The following is a 22,227-nucleotide window of genomic DNA, read 5'->3' as shown; positions in this document are numbered from 1 at the left end:
GTCACAAGGGAGGGTTGGGAATGCGGTAAGGTAACGTCTCGTGGAATGCACCCTCGAGACAAATATACTTTATAAGAATAGTTTATCTCTTTTTATTATATTTTGTTATGTTTTATTATGTTTCCTTGCAATAATCATTATTAATAAATACTTGTTTCTTACCTGAAAAGTCTTGAAAAAAAAATAGGGGTGCTCTTTTTGGGAGGCTGGAACAGATTAATGGCATTTCAATGGGAAAAATTGTTTTGATATTTGAGCTTTTTGAGATATGAGCTCTGTCACAAAACAAATTAAACTCATATCTCAAGGTACCACTGTATATATATATATATATATATATATATATATATATATATATATATATATATATATATATATATATATATACAGTATGTCCTCGTTATACGGTACATATGTGTTCCTGGAAGCCTTACCGCAAATCAAAATTGCCGTATACCAAACCCATAATAACATGTAATAATAGGGAATGCGTTCCAGCACGTCAAAAGTCACCCCTACAGAAATTAAAATACATGGAAATAGTCATATATATATATATATATATATATATATATATATATATATATATATATATATATATATATATATATATATATATATATATATATAAATGTAAAGTTTTGGGGCCATTATGGGTGCATTATTGTGCGTCGTGATAATATCCACAAAAAACACACGTGAGGATAGCACTTGTGTTCAATGGGAAATGCAGGAAGAGACTTACTGTTGTTGTGACGTCATCCACGTCACACTACCCATGCCAACCCAGCTCAGTGCTCACTGACAGCTGACTTTTGGTGGGCACTTTGGCCTGATGCCTGAGGTTTCCTGTTGTTTTCATATCACTTGTGGACACTGGACTAGCAGGAGTGTTCATCAAACTCTCCACAGTGCTTTAAACAACTAAACATGCCGAGCAATTGCTCAGTGTTTGGATATAATAACATGAAAAGAAAAACAACAGGTTTAGACATTAACTATTTCAAGTTTCCCAAGGGAAAAAAATCACAGACAGCAGTGGATTCAAGCTTGTTCCCGAGGTGATATGTTCAATGTAGGCAATGCAGTGATATGTTCCATGCATTTTACAAGTTCTAACTACAAGGATGATTTAAAGCATCGCCTCTTAGGCACTGAGGCACCCAAGAGTTACAGGCCACTGACAGATACTGCAGTTCCATCCCTTAATTTACCTTAAGGTAGGTTAAATTGATGAATTTTCCAAATGATTATTGTATGCCTCTGTACTGCTTCTAGTGCTATATAGCCTACCTGTGAAGCGAAAGCATTACCAGTGTTATTTGGGTATAAGCCTACTTCAATTTCAGCCCCAACTTGTTTGCATTGATGTCATATCATTTCTTGCCAAAATGTCTGTGTACTTTAGAATTAGGAATCTAAATAATAACATTAAGACAAATAAGAAAAAACAGAAGTCATGCAAAGGTCAAAACAGAAAGCTAATGAAGCTGACCACTTGAATGATATGTAGTTTATTTTTTCCACTAGGACTATATTAGCTGTATTTCTTTGTTGTTTATGTTATGGTTAAGTGGATTATATTCAATAACAAATATTGAATATTTATGCTAACATTATGAATGGTGTGAACTTAATTTTTCTTTGTGTTATGACTAATGTTTGCCATAATTATTGTGAATATATTTGTGCTTACAATAGACCCCTTAATATTCCATTTATTCATTTAATTAGTAATGCAAGTAAGTATAAAGTCAGTACTGTGAGTGGCGGGGAGGTTTGGCATGGATGACGTCATCACCCCTGTTCCCCTGCGCTGGGCCCTCGTGGATGACATGAGCAGATACCATATCTGTGAATTTTTCTTACTGTATATTGAATCAAGGGTAGTAATTTCCAAGTACCGTAACTGTGAATTTACCGGATAAAGAAGTACCGTATAAAGAGGACTTACTGTATACTATATATATATATATATATATATATATATATATATATATATATATATATATATATATATATATACACTTAACCCTCAGCTATCGCCCAATTGGGGCCGAAATAGCCGCGCCATAGCCGAAAAAGCGATATCCGAATTGATCTTGGCGGGAAGAAGGTTTTGGCCAATGAACGCTCAGATATTCCATGACGTCAGGGCGGGGCGCGCGATAGCAGGCATCTGAGGTCGCGATAATGAAATTTTAGCAGCTTTTCATGGGTGCGCGATAGCAATAAAAACGCGATAGCCGAAGTCGCGATAGCCGAGGGTTGATTGTATATATATATATATATATATATATATATATATATATATATATCATCCTTATAGGTTGATGAAATATTACGTAATATTCTTATATAAAAAGTCTATGCATGTTCTTTTTAGTTTAACACGTTTATCGCTTTCGGCAATTCTGCTCTCTTTCCTGCGTCGCGGAACCCTTCACGTCGCTACCACGCCAGTGCCCAATGGATTTTTGTAGAGGGAGAGGAGGTATGCTTCATTGTGAGAGGGTGGACTGTAGGGTGAGCACTGAGATCCATGATACACATACATACTGAATCACGGACCACAACAAATTTTTCTCTATCGCGTATTGGTGCACCAATGTACTACCAGGCATGGGTTGGTGCATTTATGAACCAGTTTGCAATGCACTGATGATATATTCTTGTTTCATTCTTTGGTGTAGTTTTTATGATGGATATGTAAGTATTAGGATACAAGCTGTATCTAGGATAACTATATAAAGTGAGTTTTCTTGTTTCAACACAAATGGAACCAACTCTCTTTTACAGAAGAAATTTTATTTTTTTATTAATTGTTTGCTGAGTGGTATTTTCTTCATAAATATTCTTCCTTATATTAGAATGATCCAATTTTCCACAAAATAAGTGATGCTCTAAAGAACTTATTCTGTTTTTCTTTTTACATATACAGCCTACCTATTATCATCCAATAGGTGGCTACAGAACATAATTTTTTTATGAAAAACAAATTTTTTTTTATTAGGAATCTTTATTTTTTTTATTTGCTATTAGATAAATTTTCCTATACAGTTAATTACTGTTACACACTGCAATGTCTATATTTTGGAAGTAAAATGTCTCAAAATGTTATATGTCGTAGATTTTTTTTTTTTTTTTTTCATTTATAATTATCACTATACCATTGTCAGCTTGATACATGGTACCATTGAAACACATCTGCTGTCACAAAAAAAAAAAAAAATGCAAATTTGCACTGGTTATACACTCATGTTTGCAAAAGTTTATAGAAAGGACTATTCGGGCAACAGATGTACCAATATACAACAAGTGAAACAATTGTTTGGTGCATATGTGTCCCAATTTGCAATTAACGTGTTACATAATAGATTTTTTATTACATGTTTTATGTTTATTTTTTATTGGGATAGGATATGGAGAACAGGAATGGATATCAAGCCATCCTAACTTTGCTAAAAGTTCCAGCTATCTCAAGTGGATGTTCCTCATTCCACGTATCATAGGCCAGTGTGATACCCCCTTATGTTTCCTTTCTATGAAAAGCTCCAAGTTGTTAATTCTGTCTTATGCTCCCATGATGTTACTAATTTTCTTCCCATGACAACTCTCTTATCTGTCCTTCCATGTTTACACGATTGCATGGGATGAACTGTCAGTATTGAAATTTATCTTTTGCTGCATGTCTGTTCTCCCTTATTACTGCTTTGGCTGGTAGAAGTTTATCTCTCTGCATTTACTAACTATTTTTCACTTATCTATTTTACTAGATTTTTTCATGATTTTAATTGCATTTAATAGCTACTTTTGGTTGTTTGAATAAAAGATATGCTATGCAAATAAGCTAGTTTTTAATTTCATGCTTTGAATATTAACTGAAATTTATGTATTTTCTTATTTTCTTATATTTTGTATTTATTTACTTTTCTTTTTTCAAAATATATAGAATTCTTCAACTCTGTTGTCCAAAACACAGAGAAATACGGCCACCAGGCAGAGGTGGGGAAGGAGAGGTACTGCAGAGCCAAAAAATTGTCCCTTCTATAAATACATTCCAGGTAACATATGTAGTGTTATAGTTGCACCTTTGCTTTGGATTTCAGAAATACACTGTTGTTTACATATTAAAGATAACTAAGCAAGAAGCCAATTACTCTGTATATTTTTAAAATATTCGATTTTTTAAATTTATTTCTATCATATATAATTTGCATAATTAATTACATTATTAAGTACATGACAAGTGAGAATGCAGTAAAAATCAGGTGGCATTATGTAAGAGAAGCAAGCATTGTGATCATGTTGCAGATACAAGCTTTGTTGTTGATGCATTCAGCTATGGATCTGTGGATGGGGTGACAGCGTACTTCCTGAGCCACTTTCATTATGATCATTACTGTGGCCTTCAAAGGAATTTCAGTCACCCTATTTATTGTAGTGAAATTACTGGTTAGTATTACTGCTTTAGGTGTTGCCCTTAAGGTTACCTACTGTCTGAAGTATCCTTATTCTGAAGTTATAGTAGACTTGATTTTCCTGAAGTTATACTGTGTGAATACCATAGGAAGAGAACAATATGATTTTTATCATGTGTTTTCTAGGTTTGTTCTCTTAGATTTTAATGTTTATTTTATTTTATTTATTTATTTATTTTTACATTCCAGCAAGACTTGTCAATAAAAGGCTAGGGGTGCATCTTCAGTACTTGAATCCACTCCCCATGTGGAAACCACAGGAGGTGTGTGGTGTGGAAGTGACACTGCTTGATGCCAATCAGTGAGTGTTGTATATGATAGCAATGACTTCACCTTAAAGTGTTAACTGACCAAGGTAGAGTTCACTGATAAATTTTTTTTTCCTTCATGTTTTGATGTACTCTTAATGTTTTGTGTTATTTTAAGTATTCCATCTCACATCTCATTCTCTTTGATTTTCCTTTACTTAGAGCTAAGATAATCTGCAGCACAGCTATTTGCATTCCATAGACATGCTATTATTTCCTCAATTGCTTCCATGGTTTGGTTTAGTAGCTTTAGAAGTTTTTGGTTGTAACATGAATATGTTAATCCTTTCAGTTTTCTGCTTTAATATAAAGGAATACATAATGTGTTTTACACTGCTTGCCCATGTCTTTTGGCTGATTTTATGGCCAGCTTTCCAAGATGACTGCACCACAGCATAAATCTTAAGTTAGTGTCCAGTTTATCATTATTTTGTTTCATTACCTCATTTTTTCTGTATGGGATTAGATAATTTAGGTGATGGGTTACAGAATGATTTTTTCCATTACCTTTCTTTCTTCTTTGATGATGTATTTTTTTCTACAGTTGCCCAGGTGCCGTGATGTTTCTGTTCAAGGTGAAGCCAGGTGTTAGACACTTACATGTTGGAGACTTCCGTGCCCACCCATCCATGGAGAGATACCCAGCCCTGCAGTGTCCCATTCACTCCCTCTTTTTAGATACCACGTCAGTCTGCATACTTTTGTCTGCCAGAATAAGCATGGTCATGATCCTCAGCAATTTCATTCATAACTTTGTAATATGAGGTATTAAAATTTTAAGAGCTGGAAAACATAACATGTAACATAACATAACATAACATAAATAATAGGATAACAAAGGGCCACCAGGGGCCATCTAGGTTATCCTGTATCAGTCGCACAGCGACCTCGTCATCAGTACTTAAAGATACACTTACAAGTACACAATACATTATATACTAATTCTAAATATTTGGCCCATTAACAGGGCTAAGTCCTGCAGCGAAATCCTCTACAATCTGTGATCCCCATACATGGGGATCATGTCTTGTTTAACTATAGTAAATTTCTTATAAAAACTATCATGCAGTGCTATACATAATTATAAATCTAATAAATTTAAGTGCTTATCTAATCTGTTTTTAAACATTGTCAAACTAGTGCTATTTACAACCCTCTCTGGCAATGCATTCCAGAAGTCTACCACCCTATGACTAAAGAAATATTTTCTTATATCTAACCTGCAGCCTTGCTTTCTAATCTTCCTGCCATGATTTCTAGTCCTACTTCCCTCCTCTAAGGTAAAGAAAGATCTCACATCTATGTAGTTTGTATCTGAGAACATTTTAAATAACTCTATCATATCCCTCTTATACATCTCCTCTCAAATGAAAACATGTTTAATTCCTTTAATCTATCTCTATACTCCAGGCGCTTTAATGCTGGTATCATCCTAGTTGCTCTTCTCTGAACTGCTTCTAACATGTTGATATCCTGCCTATAATGGGGTGACCAGGCCTGTATGCAATACTCTAAATGGGGCCTAACATAGGAATTATATAAGCTACGCACCACTTCCTTACTTTTATAACTAACATTTCTATTTATAAAACCCAGGATCCTATTTGCCCTATTTCTTGCTTCTAAACATTGCTTTGAAAATTTCATAGTCCTGTCTATCACTACTCCTAAATCCTTTCCTTCCTCTACTGCCTCTAGCCAACATCCCTCCATCTCATAGCTAAAGTTTGTGTTGTCTTTACCTAAATGCATAACCTGACACTTTTAGAATTAAACTCCATCTGCCACCTGTCTGCCCATGCTATCAGCCTGTCCAGGTCTCGTTGTATTCTGTAATTGTCCTTTTCACCCTGTACTGCACATGCTATCTTAGTATCATCTGCAAACTTTGATACTTTGCTACTAATTCCTATATCTAAATCGTTAATGTACACCAAGAAAAGAAGAGGTCCTAGCACTGATCCTTGGGGTACCCCACTAACCACTTCCTTCCACTCAGACATTGCCCCATTTAATACTACTCTCTGTTTCCTATCAGAAAGCCATTCACTAATCCAATCAACTAACCTACCCCTATCCCATGTAGTCTCAATTTGTACACTAGCCTCCTATGCGGTACCTTATCAAACGCCTTGCTAAAATCTAGATATATAACATCTATGCTATTTCCATCATCTAACTCCTTGGTAATATATTCTAAGATATCGAGCAAATTTGTAAGACAGGACCTCCCTGATCTAAAGCCATGTTGGGTATCTCTAATTAATCTATTCTCATTTAAATGCTCCCAAATACTACCCTTAATGATTTTCTCTAGTATCTTACATACTATACTAGTTAAACTGATCGGTCTATAATTATTTGCATCATCCTTCCTACCTTTTTTAAATATTGGAGTAACATTAGCTAACTTCCAGTCCTGAGGTATCTCAGCAAACCTAAGTGATCTTTCAAAGATTAACTTAAGTGCTTCAGAAATACTGTCTACACCCTCCCTAAGTACTCTGGCATGTAGCTCATCAGGACCACTAGCTTTCCTATCGTCTAGTTCAAGAATAAATTTCCTAATAATTCCCGGTTTTATATCAATATTTTCTAAAGCTCTTAAACTACTCATTGCACTGTTTGTAACAGGATTTCCTATTCTTTCCCTAGTAAATACTGAAGAAAATTGTTCATTCAATAATTCTACTATGTCTTCATTTTGATCCACTACTACACCATCTTTTCTGAGTGGTCCAATCCTATCCTTATTTCTTTTATCACTGACCTTGTAATAACTATATAATTTTTGGGGATCTTTACTCCCAGCTCTAGCTAGTTTTATCTCTGCCTGCCTTTTACTTTTTTTATAACCTTACTCAAATCATCTCTGACCTGTCTGTACCTAATCAAATCTACATCTTCCCACTTTTCTGCAACTCTCTATATGCCCTCTTCTTCTCTCTGATCTGTCTACCTATCTCATGAGTCCACCATAATGGCTTCCTGTTTCTCTGCCTTATATCTTTGTAAGGGATACACTGCATCACTATACCCTTTACTACAACCTTAAAATATCCCACATCTCCTGTGCAGTTTTATTTCCAAAACTATCTTCCCAGTTTACCTCTCCTAATAACTGACGTAACCTACCATAATTGCCTTTCTGATAGTTTGGGACTCTAGTCTTATTCACTATATTATCCCTACTGGAATTAATGATAAATCTAATTATATGATGGTCACTGTTTGCTAAAGTCTCTCCTACCTCAACTTCCTTTAAACAATGCTCAATATTTGTTAGTACTATGTCTAAAACCTTCCTCCCCCTAGTAGGTTTATCTACCATCTGCACTAAATAGTTATCCTGAAAACTTTCCATAAACTTATTTTCACTAGCATCTCCTACCATCCTCTCCCAGTTTACTGACTTAAGATTAAAATCCCTAAGATAATTGTCTGACTAGTACACCCCTATTTATCTCATCTACCATAAGGTTGTCTACATCTGCTGACTGGTTAGGTGGTCTATAAAAGCTCCTACTCTAATAACCTTACTTTTGTTTACTCTAACATCCAGCCATAAGGACTCTACTCTGTTATCTACCTTAATACCATTAACCTGACTGGAAATGAAGGATTTTTTACATAAATAACTACTCCTCCACCTATCCTACCAATTCTCTGGTGTAAATACATAATGTATCCATCTACTTCATATTCTTTCCTATTTTCCTAAACTTTTCCTCATTTACCCATGCCTCTGTGACACATACAACATCTAAGTCCTCCTCAACTATATAACTAGATAACTCGTCCTTCTTGTTCCTAAGACTCCTGGCATTTACATAAAAACATTTAAGTCCTGCTACCTTCCTAGATGCTGTCTCCTTATTTGGAATCCTAATCTTATTCTCTCCTATTTGCACCTGGAAATCTTTCCTAATCTTTTCACTATCTCTGTTTATCCTATCTAATTTATGTCTAAAAAGCACCTCCTACACTCCATCCCAACTCCCCCGTCCAGACATCCACTTAGCACATCCACACCCTTCCTACTCAGATGCACACCATCCCTAGCATACAAATCCCTTCGCCCATAGAACCTATCCCATACATCCACAAAGCTGACACCCACATCCTTACACATCCCTTTTACCCGATCATTCACACCAATGGCTCTAGACAACCATTCCCTGCTAACATACACATGAGGCAAGATTCCTGACACTACACACCTCCTACCACTCTCCCTTATCTTGCCTAACATTTCCCGAAATCTTGCCACTAACTCCTCCGACCCACCTGCTCTGACATCTTTCCCACCTACGTGCAAAACTACTACACCCTCCTCTCCATCCCCCAACCCTCTTCTGCACCTCCTCACTCACTGCCTTCACACCTGCACCAGGCATACACACGTTCGTCCTCCTATCCCTGTCTTTCCCACAGAAAGTGCTATCTAAATACCTAACCTGAGAGTCACCCACCACACACACCTGAGGTGTGCTAGGCACAACCCTCCTCCTCTCCTCTACCCCTTCTCTCCTTTCACTCACCACAACCACTTCATTCACTCCACTCTCACTCTCCCTCCCCTCCAACAAACCGAACCTATTTTCACACTCAACAGGTTTAGTCCTATCCTCCCTAACTGCCTCCGCTTTCCTTCCCTCGCAACCTGCCATCTCTGCCCATCCTGACTACTATCTTTCCCAGTCTGGCTCGCCTGCTCCCTCTTCCCCACTCTGCTCTTCCCGACAGAGGCCAAGCCACCCTGTCGCCCTCAGAAGGTCCAACCTTCGGCCTAACACTGATCTCCTGCCTAATTTTTTCCACTGCCTCCCCAAGCCTCTTAACCTCCTCCTTCAACTCAAAGATGAGAACTTCGTTCGCACTTTTCCCCTCACTTAGCTTTCTCATTTCCTCTCGCAATTCTCGGTGCTCAAGAGAAAGAACTAAATTCTCGCTCTTGAGCCTACACACCATACACTCAGAAAAGTCAACGACCTTTCTGTCATGCCCACACATCTCACACACAACAAACTCGCCCAATCCCACCTCAACACTCTCTTTCACGCACTCAATCACACTCTGATATACCTCAGTAGCTACTGCCATGCTAATTTACAATCTGTTAACTCACAAACAAACAAATAAAAATACTTGGTGACAGCGGGGTGGGGGAACCGCGGTGGTGGGGGGCCTAAGTGAGGTCAACTAATCCTCTTTCAAGGTCAACTTGACAGTTACAAGCCTAGTCTCCTTGCTCTACTAAAATACTTTTAACTCACAAACACTGATTCTTACCACTATTTCACTCTAATCTAACACTTGCAGTACACACTTTCACTTCACTAACACTCAAAAGCACCACACACAGACACCAAGCACAAACACCCCTCGCTAACTATAAAAACAACAGTAAAAAAACGGAGCGCACACACAACACGTCCAAGGCGATATTTCATGTCTTTATCAGTAGGCTACTCTATAATTATACCTAATATGACTATATGTTTTCATCTCGTTTAGTTAACAATAATTGTCTTTTTATAGCTACTGTTCTCCAGAGCATGATTTCCCCACACAAGAAAAGATGATTGAGAAGTGTGTGTCACTGGCCCAGGACCACTATTTGAGGAATGCCAAGACCCTCTTTGTTGTTGGCTCATATACAATAGGTAATGGCATCAGTTAGATCATGGAATTAAGTATATAGTCAACTCTCGATTAATGTGAGGGTTACGTTCCTGGAGACATTGGGTTATTCAAAACTGTATTCAAACATGATTTTCCCAAAGAAAACAATGGTAATAGTGGGGGTGGGGTTTACGTTCTTGGCACTGGAAAGTCTTACCACCAAAAATGGATTGTTTTGTGATGTAGAAAGTGAAATCTTGCATGGAACACAGAAAGTAAAGCAAGAGATGAGGAGGCTTTTATCATGGCAGCAGTAATCAGCATTCAGCGATGGCTGTTTCTTCTTGTGTCTTGCTTTCACCACAATATTTGTGTCTGCCCCTCTTTTGCCTAGTATGATGGATATCAATATGATCAGACTCGTTTTAATTGAGAGTTGACTGTATGTACTTTTCTTGTTTACCTATATGACTACCAAGACGTGAAAAAAGCTGAATGTATCTCTGATGTGGAGTATTCACGATATTTATAATGTTCTTTGAATCCTTTGCAGGAAAAGAGAGAGTATTCAAAGCTATAGCATCAAATCTGAATAGCTCAATATGGGTAAAGGACTACAAGAAACAGGTCCTGAATTGTATTAATGACAAAAATATCTTAGCACGACTCACCCAAAGCAAGACAAGTGCCATGGTGCATGTTCTACCCATGTCTGAAGTGAAAGGACAGGTAAATGCTTTGAGGTGTTCTTCTTCTGCTTAGTTGATGCTCTTAATCAGTGGTTCCCAAACTGGGGGAAATTTGAAGCTACCAGAGGGGAAATAATTACACTACCTACTAACTAAAAAAATCTCAGTCAAATAAAAAATCCTTTTATTTGTTACTAACCGCTCTCTATGGCTATGCTTAGTTGTTACTAACTGCTCTCTATCCACTTTACTCTGTAACTATAAGTCTATCAGTATATTTGTACATTTGAAAAAAAAATTAGTAAATAGTCTGTGTTTTAACTGCTCTTTCTCTCATACACATGAAGGGGGAAATATGGATGGTTGAACTGAGTGCAAGGGGAAATGACAGAAAAAAGTTTGGGAACCACTGCTCTTAATGGTACAACTTTATTATATAGTTCTTTCTCTTTACTGCATTCTGTATTATTAGCTTCATGATTTTTCTTCGTGCATCTAATTAATCAATTCACTTTAGACTTGTACCCTTAAAAATGTATGGTTATCTAGGCCATCCCTTTTATATGTCTAATCTCATATTACCTTTTAATTCTCTACCCTGTCTTCTTTTATTACTCTTACATTAATGCTTGTTATTTAATATACAGTGGAGACTCAATACTCGAACGTCTTAATAATCAAACTTTTCAGTACTTGAATGCAAAAGTTCAATTTTATACTAAAAAAAATACCTGGTAGTTGAACGTCCACACACATGGTTGTAAACAAAGGCTCCTTGGCCTCTCTCTCCCCCCACCTCTGCCAGTTGTGCTGCTGCTGTCTTCAGAATAACATTCTCATGCACTCTGTCTATAGTTTTTCATTTATAAACTTACATTAACACCAAAGGCTTATAGTGGTGAAAATATTTGGTAATCGAATGGCAGCACACATGGTTGTAAACAAAGTGCTGACCTCTCTCTTTCTCTCTCCCCGCCACTGCTTTATCCCATTCTGATACCAGTATTACCAGTAAAAAATGTTGATATTCCAGTATACTGGATATCAGTGTGCATCACTAGTCCTGCTGCAGTCTTGAGAAAAACAACATTCTTCTGTGTTCTGTTGGTAGTTTTTCATTGCAATGGTACCAAAGAGGCTTATTGTAGTGAAAATAAGGAATCTATAGTAAAACTAAATTGCACTGACCCATAGAGTGAGGCCAATAATCCGTACGATGCTGCCATATCTCTCATTACTTCAAGGAAAATGGGATAACTGTTTTTTATTCAATTTAATTCATGACATTTAAAAAATTGGGAGACAAGACATGAAGATGCCATAGGTAAATTAGATACAGTAAAGGTGTTGGTTATAAAAGTGAAAATGAGGCTGATAATTTACCTAATATTTATTATTATGTCCTCTCGAGATACTTGGTGTAATATAATGAATAGGGAAAAGAAATGCTGATAAGGTTGTGGTGGTGTGGTGCATATCTTGTTTGCACTGGGACAAATCCTCTTCACCATGGCTTCAGATATAGCAGCTGCATCTGCTGTCCTCTTTCTCGCTTGATTTGTGGGTAAAAGTGGTCCTTGCAATAGTTTTCTTTTGAGAAGTATTTATTAATTTTGTAGACAAACTCTTTGGTTTGGCTGTACAACACACAGTAAGATAGGGAAGCGTCTTTGTGTCCTTTCATCGTGGCGACCAGATGAGATTTGGACCTGTTTGGTGACCTATCTTTCCCCAAGGGTCAAGTGGCAGTGTCGCCTGTCCTGGTATGCCACATTGTCATGCTTGTCCCTGAAATACCTTCATTTGATTTGGTATATAACACTTATTTGTATCACCTGTTATTTAATAAAATAGTCAGAATATTCTTAGAATACCATTTGTTGATAATACTATGATTAAAGAACCATGAGTAATGTAGGCTGAATGTTTTGATTGGAAATCTGGCAGAATGGGTGAACAACACCCTATGGGTCAGTACAATTTAGTTTTACTAAAGTGAAACTGCAAGTGTTAGTGAGCCACATCCCTCTACTAGTGGATTCACAGAAATCACACCAGACATTTTCATGAATGGTGACTCATCCTTCGATGACCTTCCTCTACCTCTCCACCCTTCTCCCTCCTCTTCTATGTTATCTATCACCAGCCTTCACTTACAGTATGTAATAATCAAAATTATAAAAAAAATACATTGAAATTTTCATAAACTTGAGGTTTTGCTAAGATTAGAACAAATTACCTGAATTATAGCTATTGATATTCAAAGTTTTTGATACTCGAACAGCCATTTGGAATTAATTAATGTGAATATTGAGTCTCCACTGTATTTGTTATATTTGTATGCTATTAATGTTAAGTTAAAATGTTAATAACTTTGATCATATTATTTTTGTGCTGTGCCAGACATCTCTTTTTCTATTCTTTTCCAGATCTTTTGAATGATTCCTCATTTTCATCCATGTTTTAATTAGTGTTTCTGTGTCTGTTACTTTTACAAGGTAATACTCTTTTTTGCAATATTTCCAAATAATTTTAAGGAAAAATAGCTTTGCATCTTGCTTAAAATTCAGAGCAACACTTGAACATTTAATTTCATTAAGAAAAAAAAACATTAGTACATAATTGCTAATTTATTCATTTATAATTAATTTACATTAAATTTCACACTTCCAGAAACTAAGGGAATATTTGAATCAGTTAAGGAGTACCTTCACTGAAATAGTGGGAATATGTCCCACTGGCTGGGAATTCACATCCAGTAGCAATGTGGATGACATCTCAGAACATCCCTATCCTGATGTGTACATTTACGGTGAGGATTCAGGCAGAGAAACTTGAAATTTAATGGTGATCAAATTCTTAAGTAATACACCTTTATCTTGGTCAACATAAATATTGTAGTCTCTAATGTGAAATATTTATTTTTCTTGTGGTGACTGGTGGCTCGTGTGTGCAGTACACTGCACGCACTAGCCACCAGTGTACTGCACACACTAGCTACATGAAATTCATATTGTAATTGACATTTCTTTCTCCATCAGGGATACCTTACTCAGAACACTCAAACTTCAGTGAACTGAGGCGATTTGTGCAGTTCATTAAACCCAGAAAAATAATCCCCACTGTCAATAATGGAAGCCAGGCAAGCAGGAAGAAGATGGAACAATACTTCCTGGAGTGGCAAACAAAAAGACATTTCTTTTCCTGATAAGGGAGGGTCTTTTTTTTGTTTATTCATCTAACAGACATGCCTTCCCTTATGAATGAAGAGGGTTGCCGAGAAAGAATGCCTTGTGTACACAATCACACCCTCAAGTTTTTTCTCACATCTTACCCCACAAATCTCCACAAGAGTAAGAACTGATTTGTTGTCTTCAAGAAACTCAATCCATTGTTTCTTTATTACTCTTTCACACATCTTGCATATTACACTATACTGGTCTGTAATTTAAAGGTTCTTCCTTCCTTCCTTTATTATACATGAAAATCTCCTCAGCTTTTTTCCATTCTACTGGTACTGTTCCATTTTCTATTGAGCATTTTATAATGTATATAGGACTTGCTAGTTCTTCCTTACATTCTTTTAATATTCTGCCGGAGACTTCATCCGGTCCCATTGCCTTCCCTTCATCTAATTCTGTCATCAACTCTTTATTTCAAGCTTGGTTAGTTTAATCTCTTTCATATAGACAGTCTATTATCCTGTGGTCTTTCAAATTTTGATTCCTTAGTAAAGACCTCCTGAAATTTACTATTCTGCCATACTTTTTGGGTCTTCCACCATCCTGGTCTCTCCTTTTAACCTTTTTGTTGTTTCTTTTTGCCTTATTTTTCCATTTATGAATCTGTAGATCAATTTTGGTTGCTCCTTACATTTTTCGACAATGTCCTTTTCATAGTTCCTTTCTTCTTCCTTCCTCACCTTAGCATATTAATTTCTCGCTGCTTTGAAGTTTTCCTTATTTTCTTGATTTCTATTTCTCCTCTACCTTTTCCATGCCCCATCTCTTTTTCCTTTGCCCTAGCACACCTTTTGTTAAATCAATCTTTCTTCCCTTCTTAGGTCATATTCTGCACACCTTTTACAAATGTAACACTTTGGGACTAATTATGTCAATGCTTTTGAAGTGATTGTGAGTGGGATCACATAGCAGATTCTAGTATGTCCCATCTCAGTCATTGCCTGAAACAAGTCTGCTTTAATGTTACATTAGCCACCTTTAAGTTCATGTTTAATTGCCACACAGGGGTGGTTTTAGGAATTTGGGAGACCAAGGTAAAGGTAGGCATGGGGGGCCCCACACCTAATCCAGTATAGTGGAGACTGAAGGGGGGACCCCATTTTCCTTATATATCAATAGGGGACACCAAGACAATAGAATAATCATTCTGCTGGCATTTTAGCTAATGGATTTTAATAAAAAAAATAAATAATGTATGCAAATAATAAAACCCCTATTAACCATAAGTGTACGAGGAGTTTCATGGGGCCCCCAGAAACTCAGGGCCCTAGGCAACCACCTAGTGTTGCCTAATGGTAAGTCTGCCATTGTTGCCACAACCAATATTACTTACCTGTACATAAGTAAATATGTGAGTTAATAATGTTTTGTATTTTGTGTATACTGGATATTTAATATACTGTTTAAAAAGTTCAAAATATGTGAATTCTATGTCACAAACCTAAATGTACAAAGTATTTTCAGTATGTAAGAAATTTTCCTTATGCAAGTAGTAGTGGTGGTGCAGGGTAACAACTCTAACAAGAGTTGAGTACAAATGTTTTACTGTGCTTTCCTCATAGCACACAATTTCTATTTTTTGTTTTTGTTTTTGTTTACAATCTTTTATTTTTTATTTACCTTTACTTATGTGTTTTAGTATTGCTGTAGTGCGTTATTTTTGTGAAATAATGCTACAATAAATATTTAGATGGTTAAAAAAATGGGTTGTGGAACATAACTCATAATTAATGCAATGATGGGTTTTATATAAGTAAATTCTTATATACAAGGTTTTCACAGAATGCAACCATCTCATATAACAAATAGTTAGCATACTGTAGTAAGAAGTAACCAATGTGGAAAGTGTTTTGTTAGATAAGCCAAACTAAGATGCTTGAATTTCTGAAGGCATTTAGAATGCAATGTATTTGGATCTTACTAACTCTTATTAGGAAATTATTGTGCCTTTATTTGAATATGTGTTGATCTCTAGTAGAAAACATTAGCTAAGTAACATTACAAAAATATACAGATGAATTTTTATATTTTCATAAAATAATATGTATGAAAGGCATAATTATTTTAAGTAACAGTTGCTGAAAATCAACCAAGGAGAAAAAAGTAAAAAAATATAATTCCAGTCTTTGAAACAATGAAAGCTTATTAGTAGAGGATGTGGTAACAACTCAGCAAGGAGGGTCATTAGAATATAATTGATAACAATGAATCCACCAAAATATTATTTAACCTTTAACTGGTAAAGTGTTGTGCTACGTTAGATAAAGAGATAGTCACTCCAGCCGAAGAACTGGATCACTCATCTTTTGAACAACTCATCTGTTGAAATGAAGTTTAATGGAATGTGAACAAAATAGACAAAAGGAAATTATGACACCCTTGCACTCTATTTTTTCGGTGGACCCACAGTGAGTTCCAAGTGAACTGTAATCAAGAAACCTCAGTGTGGAACTGTACGGTAAAACATTAGTTTTATTTACCTATATATGCGAGTGTGTGTGGCCTACTCATGGAAACAAGCTAAATTCATGTTGATATTTGGCAATTAACCAGATACTGTGGAATACTGTTGCATATTTCAACAAGATTATTAGAATATCCTGTAGTCTGTCAGAGAGAGAGAGAGAGAGAGAGAGAGAGAGAGAGAGAGAGAGAGAGAGAGAGAGAGAGAATCTCTTCATAGAAAAAAAAAAGGGAATGCACTTACTCTCCCACTACAAAGGATTGAGAGAGAGAATTTCTTTATAGAAAAAAAAAAAAAAAAGGGAATGCACTTACTCTCCCATTACAAAGGATTGGAGGAAGTGCAAAATAAATAACGAGAAAATGACAAAAAATACTGCTATTTTTATGCATGAAGTACATACATATTGTACTAATGTATGAAATGTATTTGTTGTAATTATTTTGTGTTTATTCTTATGTGGACAATTAGAATGAGATGGAAGGGTAATTGAAAGGAGTAGACCTATCATGAATCATTATTTGTTTGTTCATTTATTCATTTATTATGTTTTTCAATGTAATGTAGTTTTCCTCACCACAATCAACTTCACCTTCACCACCTTTCTCATCATATTAGAGAGATATAAAACAAATGCAAAGAAATATAATACCTTAAAATGAATATGATTTATGGTAAAACTTTAAAGCAGGTAATTAATTTTGCAAATATGACGGTCTCCTTAGACATCTTTAAGAAATGCAAAATTTTGTCTGGTTTTCTCAACCAACTAAACCAAAGCAAACTTAATCTTATCCAAGCTAACCTAACCTAACTCTATTTCTGGTGCAATGTATTGATTTTCAAAAGGATCAATATGAGTCAATAATAGCAGGCCCATTGAAAAAAAAAAAACAATAAATAAATAAAACAAAGTACAGTGAGTATACTACCACATGTCGTTGTGTCATGGGTTACAGACAAGGACTAATAGTAAACATAAACCTACTTTATTGCTACTCTATACAATAAAAAGTCACATTATTCTAACACACACACACAGTTGGACAAAGATATGATGAAAAAAATTATTACGAGCATGATATGTCCACAGTTGGAATATGCAACAGTGGTGTGGTCGCCGAGTTTTTTTTTTTTTTCTATGCAAGAGGGAGAGCTACCAAGGGCAACAAAGTATTAGAAAAAATAAAAACAAGGGGGCCCACTGGAATTGCACCTGCCCTAAAAGATTTAAAAGAATTAGCCAAAAGCCTGGAACAAATGTTGTGACACCTCTTAAAAGAAGTCAACTCTTAAGAAGATGGAAACACAGAAGTAGGTAGGGAGGAGTTCCAGAGTCTACCAGTGAAAGGTATGAGTGATTGATAATACTGGTTAACTCTTGTATTAGAGGGTTGGACAGAATAGAGGTAGGAGGAAGAAGAAAGCCTTGTGCAAGGACAGAACAGGAGGGGAGCATGCAGTTAACAAGATCAATAGAACAGTCATCATGAAAATAGCAGTAAAAAATAGACAGGGATGTAACATTTCAGTGGTGAGAAAGAGGTCAAAGACAGTTAGTCAGAGGAAGGGAGATGATGAGACAAAAAGCTTTTGATTCCATCCTAAATAATAAAGCTGTATGAGTGGAACCCCCCCAAACATGTGAAGAGTACATGCTCCATAGAAGGATGAATAAGGCCCTTATACAGAGTTAGCAGTTGGAGAGGCGAGAAAAACTGGTAGAGACTCCACAGAACGCTGAACTTATTAGAAGCTGTTTTAGCAAGATACGAGATGTGAAGTTTCCAGTTTAGATTATGTGTAAAGGACAGACCGAGGATATTCATTGTGGAAGAGGGAGACAGTGAGTGTCATTGAAGAAGAGGGGATAGTTGTCTGGAAGGTTGTGTCAAGTTGATAGATGGGGGAATTGAGTTTTTGAGGCATTCAAAACTACTAAGTTTTTCTTTGCCCCAATCAGGAATCTTAAAGATCAGAAGTCAGACGTTCTGTGGCATCCATGTGTAATCTGTTGACTTCCTGAAGGGTTGGTTGTCTCTGAAAGAACGTGGAAAGATGTAGAGTGGTATCATCAGCATAGGAGTGGATATGGCAAGAAGTTTGGTTAAGGTTATTAATGAATAATAGAAAGAGGTGATAGGACAGAACCCTAAGTAACACCACTGTTAATAGATTTAGGAGAAGAACAGTGGCCACCTACCATGGTTGTAATAGAACGGTTGGAAAGGAAACTTGAGATAAAGTTGCAGAGGGAAGGATAAAAACCGTAGGAGGGCAGTTTTGAAATCAAAGCTTTCTGCCATACTCTATCAAAAGCTTTTAACATGTCTAATGCAACAGCAAAAGTTTCACCGAAATCCCTAAAAGAGGATGACCAAGACTCAATAAGGAAAGTTTTAGAGACAGAAGAGATGGCAGTGGTGCCATCATAATGAAATAAAGGAGGGAAAAATGAAGAAGTGAAGTTATTGTTGATGTTTTTTGGCCAATTGCCAAAGTCACGAGAGGAGTTAGAGTTTGAAAGATTTAAACATTTTCTGTTTATGAAAGAGTGTTTGCCAAGTTGAAGAACAGACATGGCATGATTCTGGGCAGAAACATAAAGTGCATGAGATTCAGATGAAAGGCTCAAGTACCTTTTGTGGGCAACCTCTCTATCATGTATAGCATGAGAACAGGCTGTATTAAACCAAGGTTTAGAAGGTTTAGGTTGAGAAAAAGAATGAGGAATGTGTGCCTCCATGCCAGACACTATCACCTCTGTTATGTGTTCAGTACTCAGAGATGAATACCTGACATGGAAACAGTAATCATTCTAGGGAGAATGCATAATACCTCCTCAGGTTCCCCCAACTGGCAGAGGCAAAATGCCAGAGGTACCTCCACTTTGGGGGATCATGAGGACGAATTGGAGAAATAGGACAAGATACAGAAATGAGATTGTGGTCAGAGGAGCCGAACTGAGAAGACAGGGTAACAGCATATGCAGAAGGATTAGATGTAAGGAAAAGATTGAGAATGTTGGGCGTATATCCAAGACAGTCAGGAATACAGGTAGGGTGTTGCACCAGTTGCTCTAGGGCATGGAGGATAGAAATGTTGAAGGCTAGTTTGCCAGGATGGTTGGTGAAGGGAGAGGAAAGCCAAAGTTGGTGGTGAACATTGAAATCTCCAAGGATGGAGATCTCTGAAAGAATAGAGGGAGAGAATGTGCTCCACTTTGGAAGTTAAATATATGTAACTCTCAATTTACGTGATAGATGCGTTCCAAGAGGCATCGTGTATATCAAAATTCGCGTAAAACAAACACGTAATTCTCATAAGAAACAATAAATAATAGGGGGATGCGGGATGTGGCCCCCCAAAAATCTTACAAAATATTCTATTTATTTGGCTAAATTAACATGTTTTTATTATTTACCATTCTAAATACTAGAAGTGTATTTAAAGTAAAGAGAAAACTAAGAAATAATAAGAGAAAGCAAAAAATAATGAGAAAACAACAAAACAAAGAATATATAAACAACACTCACTGTGTCACTGCCTTCACCACTCACACCACAGTCAGTCACCATCTTCCTCTGAGCTTTACCACTTTATCAAAAATCCACTTATCAAAAATAACCCTACATGCAGAAAAAGATGAAGGACGTTTTGGGGCCATCTTTGTGAATTATAGGCAGATTGAAGAGATCCCACCTATCGGCCAGCTGCGGAACTCTCTGGCGCACAGTTTGAAATTGCGTCTGGTGCTCAGTTTGAAAATGTGATTGAGCCAAATCGCGTATAAGCAAACTGATCGTGCAAATTAAATTAATCATAATATTTTTTTGGTTGCATTATAACAAAAACGTGTAAATCAAACATGCATAAATCGAGTTACCTGTAGTCAAAGAATTTACTATTGTCAGAGGAATTAGGGGAGAGATAGACAGCATAGATAAATTTAGTCAGAGTGACTATTGAGTCAAAGCCAGGTGGTGGGAAAACTCAGAAGATTCAAAAGCGTGGGCACATGAGCAAGTTAAGTTGTTGCGCACATAGATGCAATATCCAGCTTTGGAGCAAAAATGAGGATAGAGAAAGTAGGAGGGAACAGAAAATGGGTTACTGTCAGTTGCCTCAGACAGATGTATTTCAGGGAGGAAAAGAAGGTGAGGTTTAGTAGAGGAGAGGCAGTGTTCTACAGATTGAAAATTAGATCTAAGACCTTGAAAAAGGATATAAGAAAATTAGAACAGACCCAGAAGATAGTTACAAAGATAGTACTGGAACTAAAGGACCTAACATATGAAGAAAGGCTGAAGGAAATGAGACTGCTAACCTTACAAGATAGAAAAGAAAGAGTTGACCTAATAACATTGTATATAATAGTTAATGGCATTGAAAAGATAGACAAGAAAGACCTGGTGCTGGTGATAGAAGAAGCTGGAAGGACAAGAAGACATGCAAAGAAGATTAAGAAAAGGCAGTGTGTGAAGGATATTGGAAAATACAGTTTTCCACAAAGAACAGCGGAAAAGTGGAATGCATTGAATGAAGAACATGTTACAGCACATAACGTGCATAGCTTTAAAGAAAAACTAGATAAGTGGAGATATGAAGACAGGAAACTATGAGCCCCGCTCAAACCCTGTACAATACAACTAGGTAAATACACCTCGTAGTGTGGTGGTTACCACACTCAGCTCACAATTAAGAAGGCCAGGGTTCGAGTCCCGGGCACAGCAAGGCAAATGGGCAAGCCTCTTAATGTGTAGCTCCAGTTCACCTACCAGCAATAGGTACAGGATGTAATTTGGGGGGTTTTGTTCTCACTGTCCTGATGTGTGGTGTGTTGTGTGGTGTCAGTCCTACCCAAAGATCAGTCTATGAGCTCTGAGGTCTCTCCATAGAATAAAGGCTGGCTGGATAATCAACAGGTGACAGTGGAGGTGAACACACACACACACACACACACACACACACACACACACACACACACACACACACACACACACACACACACACACATGTGCACATGGATGACATTAAGATACCTAAAAAGGAGTTATATAAAATGTTGGAGGAACTTAAAGATGATAAAGCGTTGGGACCAGATGAAGTTTCAGGAAAATTATTGAAGGAATGTAGAGAAGAATTGATTGATCCATTATATGATATTATAAGGTGCTCATTAGAAACCGGGGAAGTACCGGTAGAGTGGAAAAGAGCTGAAGTGGTGCCCATTTATAAGGGAGGCAGTAAGGAAGAGCCTCTTAACTATAGACCTGTGTCTCTAACAAGTGTGGTCGATAAGATTTGTGAGAGGGTGATAAAGAAATATTGGATACGGTTCCTGGAGGATCATAAGTTATTATCGGATCATCAATTTGGCTTTAGGAAAGGGAGGTCATGTAACAAATCTACTGAGCT

General features: G+C 36.7%; 1 protein-coding gene across 1 annotated transcript in view; it reads left to right on the top strand.

Moving 5' to 3' along the window:
* The window catches only part of LOC123506112 (DNA cross-link repair 1A protein-like), a 45,495-nt gene extending 30,702 nt beyond the window's left edge, over positions 1-14,793 (top strand). The window contains exons 7-14 of the mRNA XM_045257997.1: positions 3,953-4,064; positions 4,315-4,455; positions 4,671-4,782; positions 5,334-5,474; positions 10,331-10,455; positions 10,968-11,143; positions 13,777-13,915; positions 14,145-14,793. Of these exons, the coding sequence (XP_045113932.1) occupies positions 3,953-4,064; positions 4,315-4,455; positions 4,671-4,782; positions 5,334-5,474; positions 10,331-10,455; positions 10,968-11,143; positions 13,777-13,915; positions 14,145-14,311 (1,113 nt within the window). The 3' untranslated portion in view covers positions 14,312-14,793. The remainder of the gene's footprint in view (positions 1-3,952; positions 4,065-4,314; positions 4,456-4,670; positions 4,783-5,333; positions 5,475-10,330; positions 10,456-10,967; positions 11,144-13,776; positions 13,916-14,144) is intronic.
* Positions 14,794-22,227: the final 7,434 nt, after the last annotated feature.

The sequence above is a fragment of the Portunus trituberculatus genome, chromosome 19 (genome assembly GCF_017591435.1).
Source record: "Portunus trituberculatus isolate SZX2019 chromosome 19, ASM1759143v1, whole genome shotgun sequence".
In the NCBI taxonomy this organism is placed as follows: domain Eukaryota; kingdom Metazoa; phylum Arthropoda; class Malacostraca; order Decapoda; family Portunidae; genus Portunus; species Portunus trituberculatus.
This window is presented reverse-complemented; position numbering and strand designations above follow the sequence as displayed.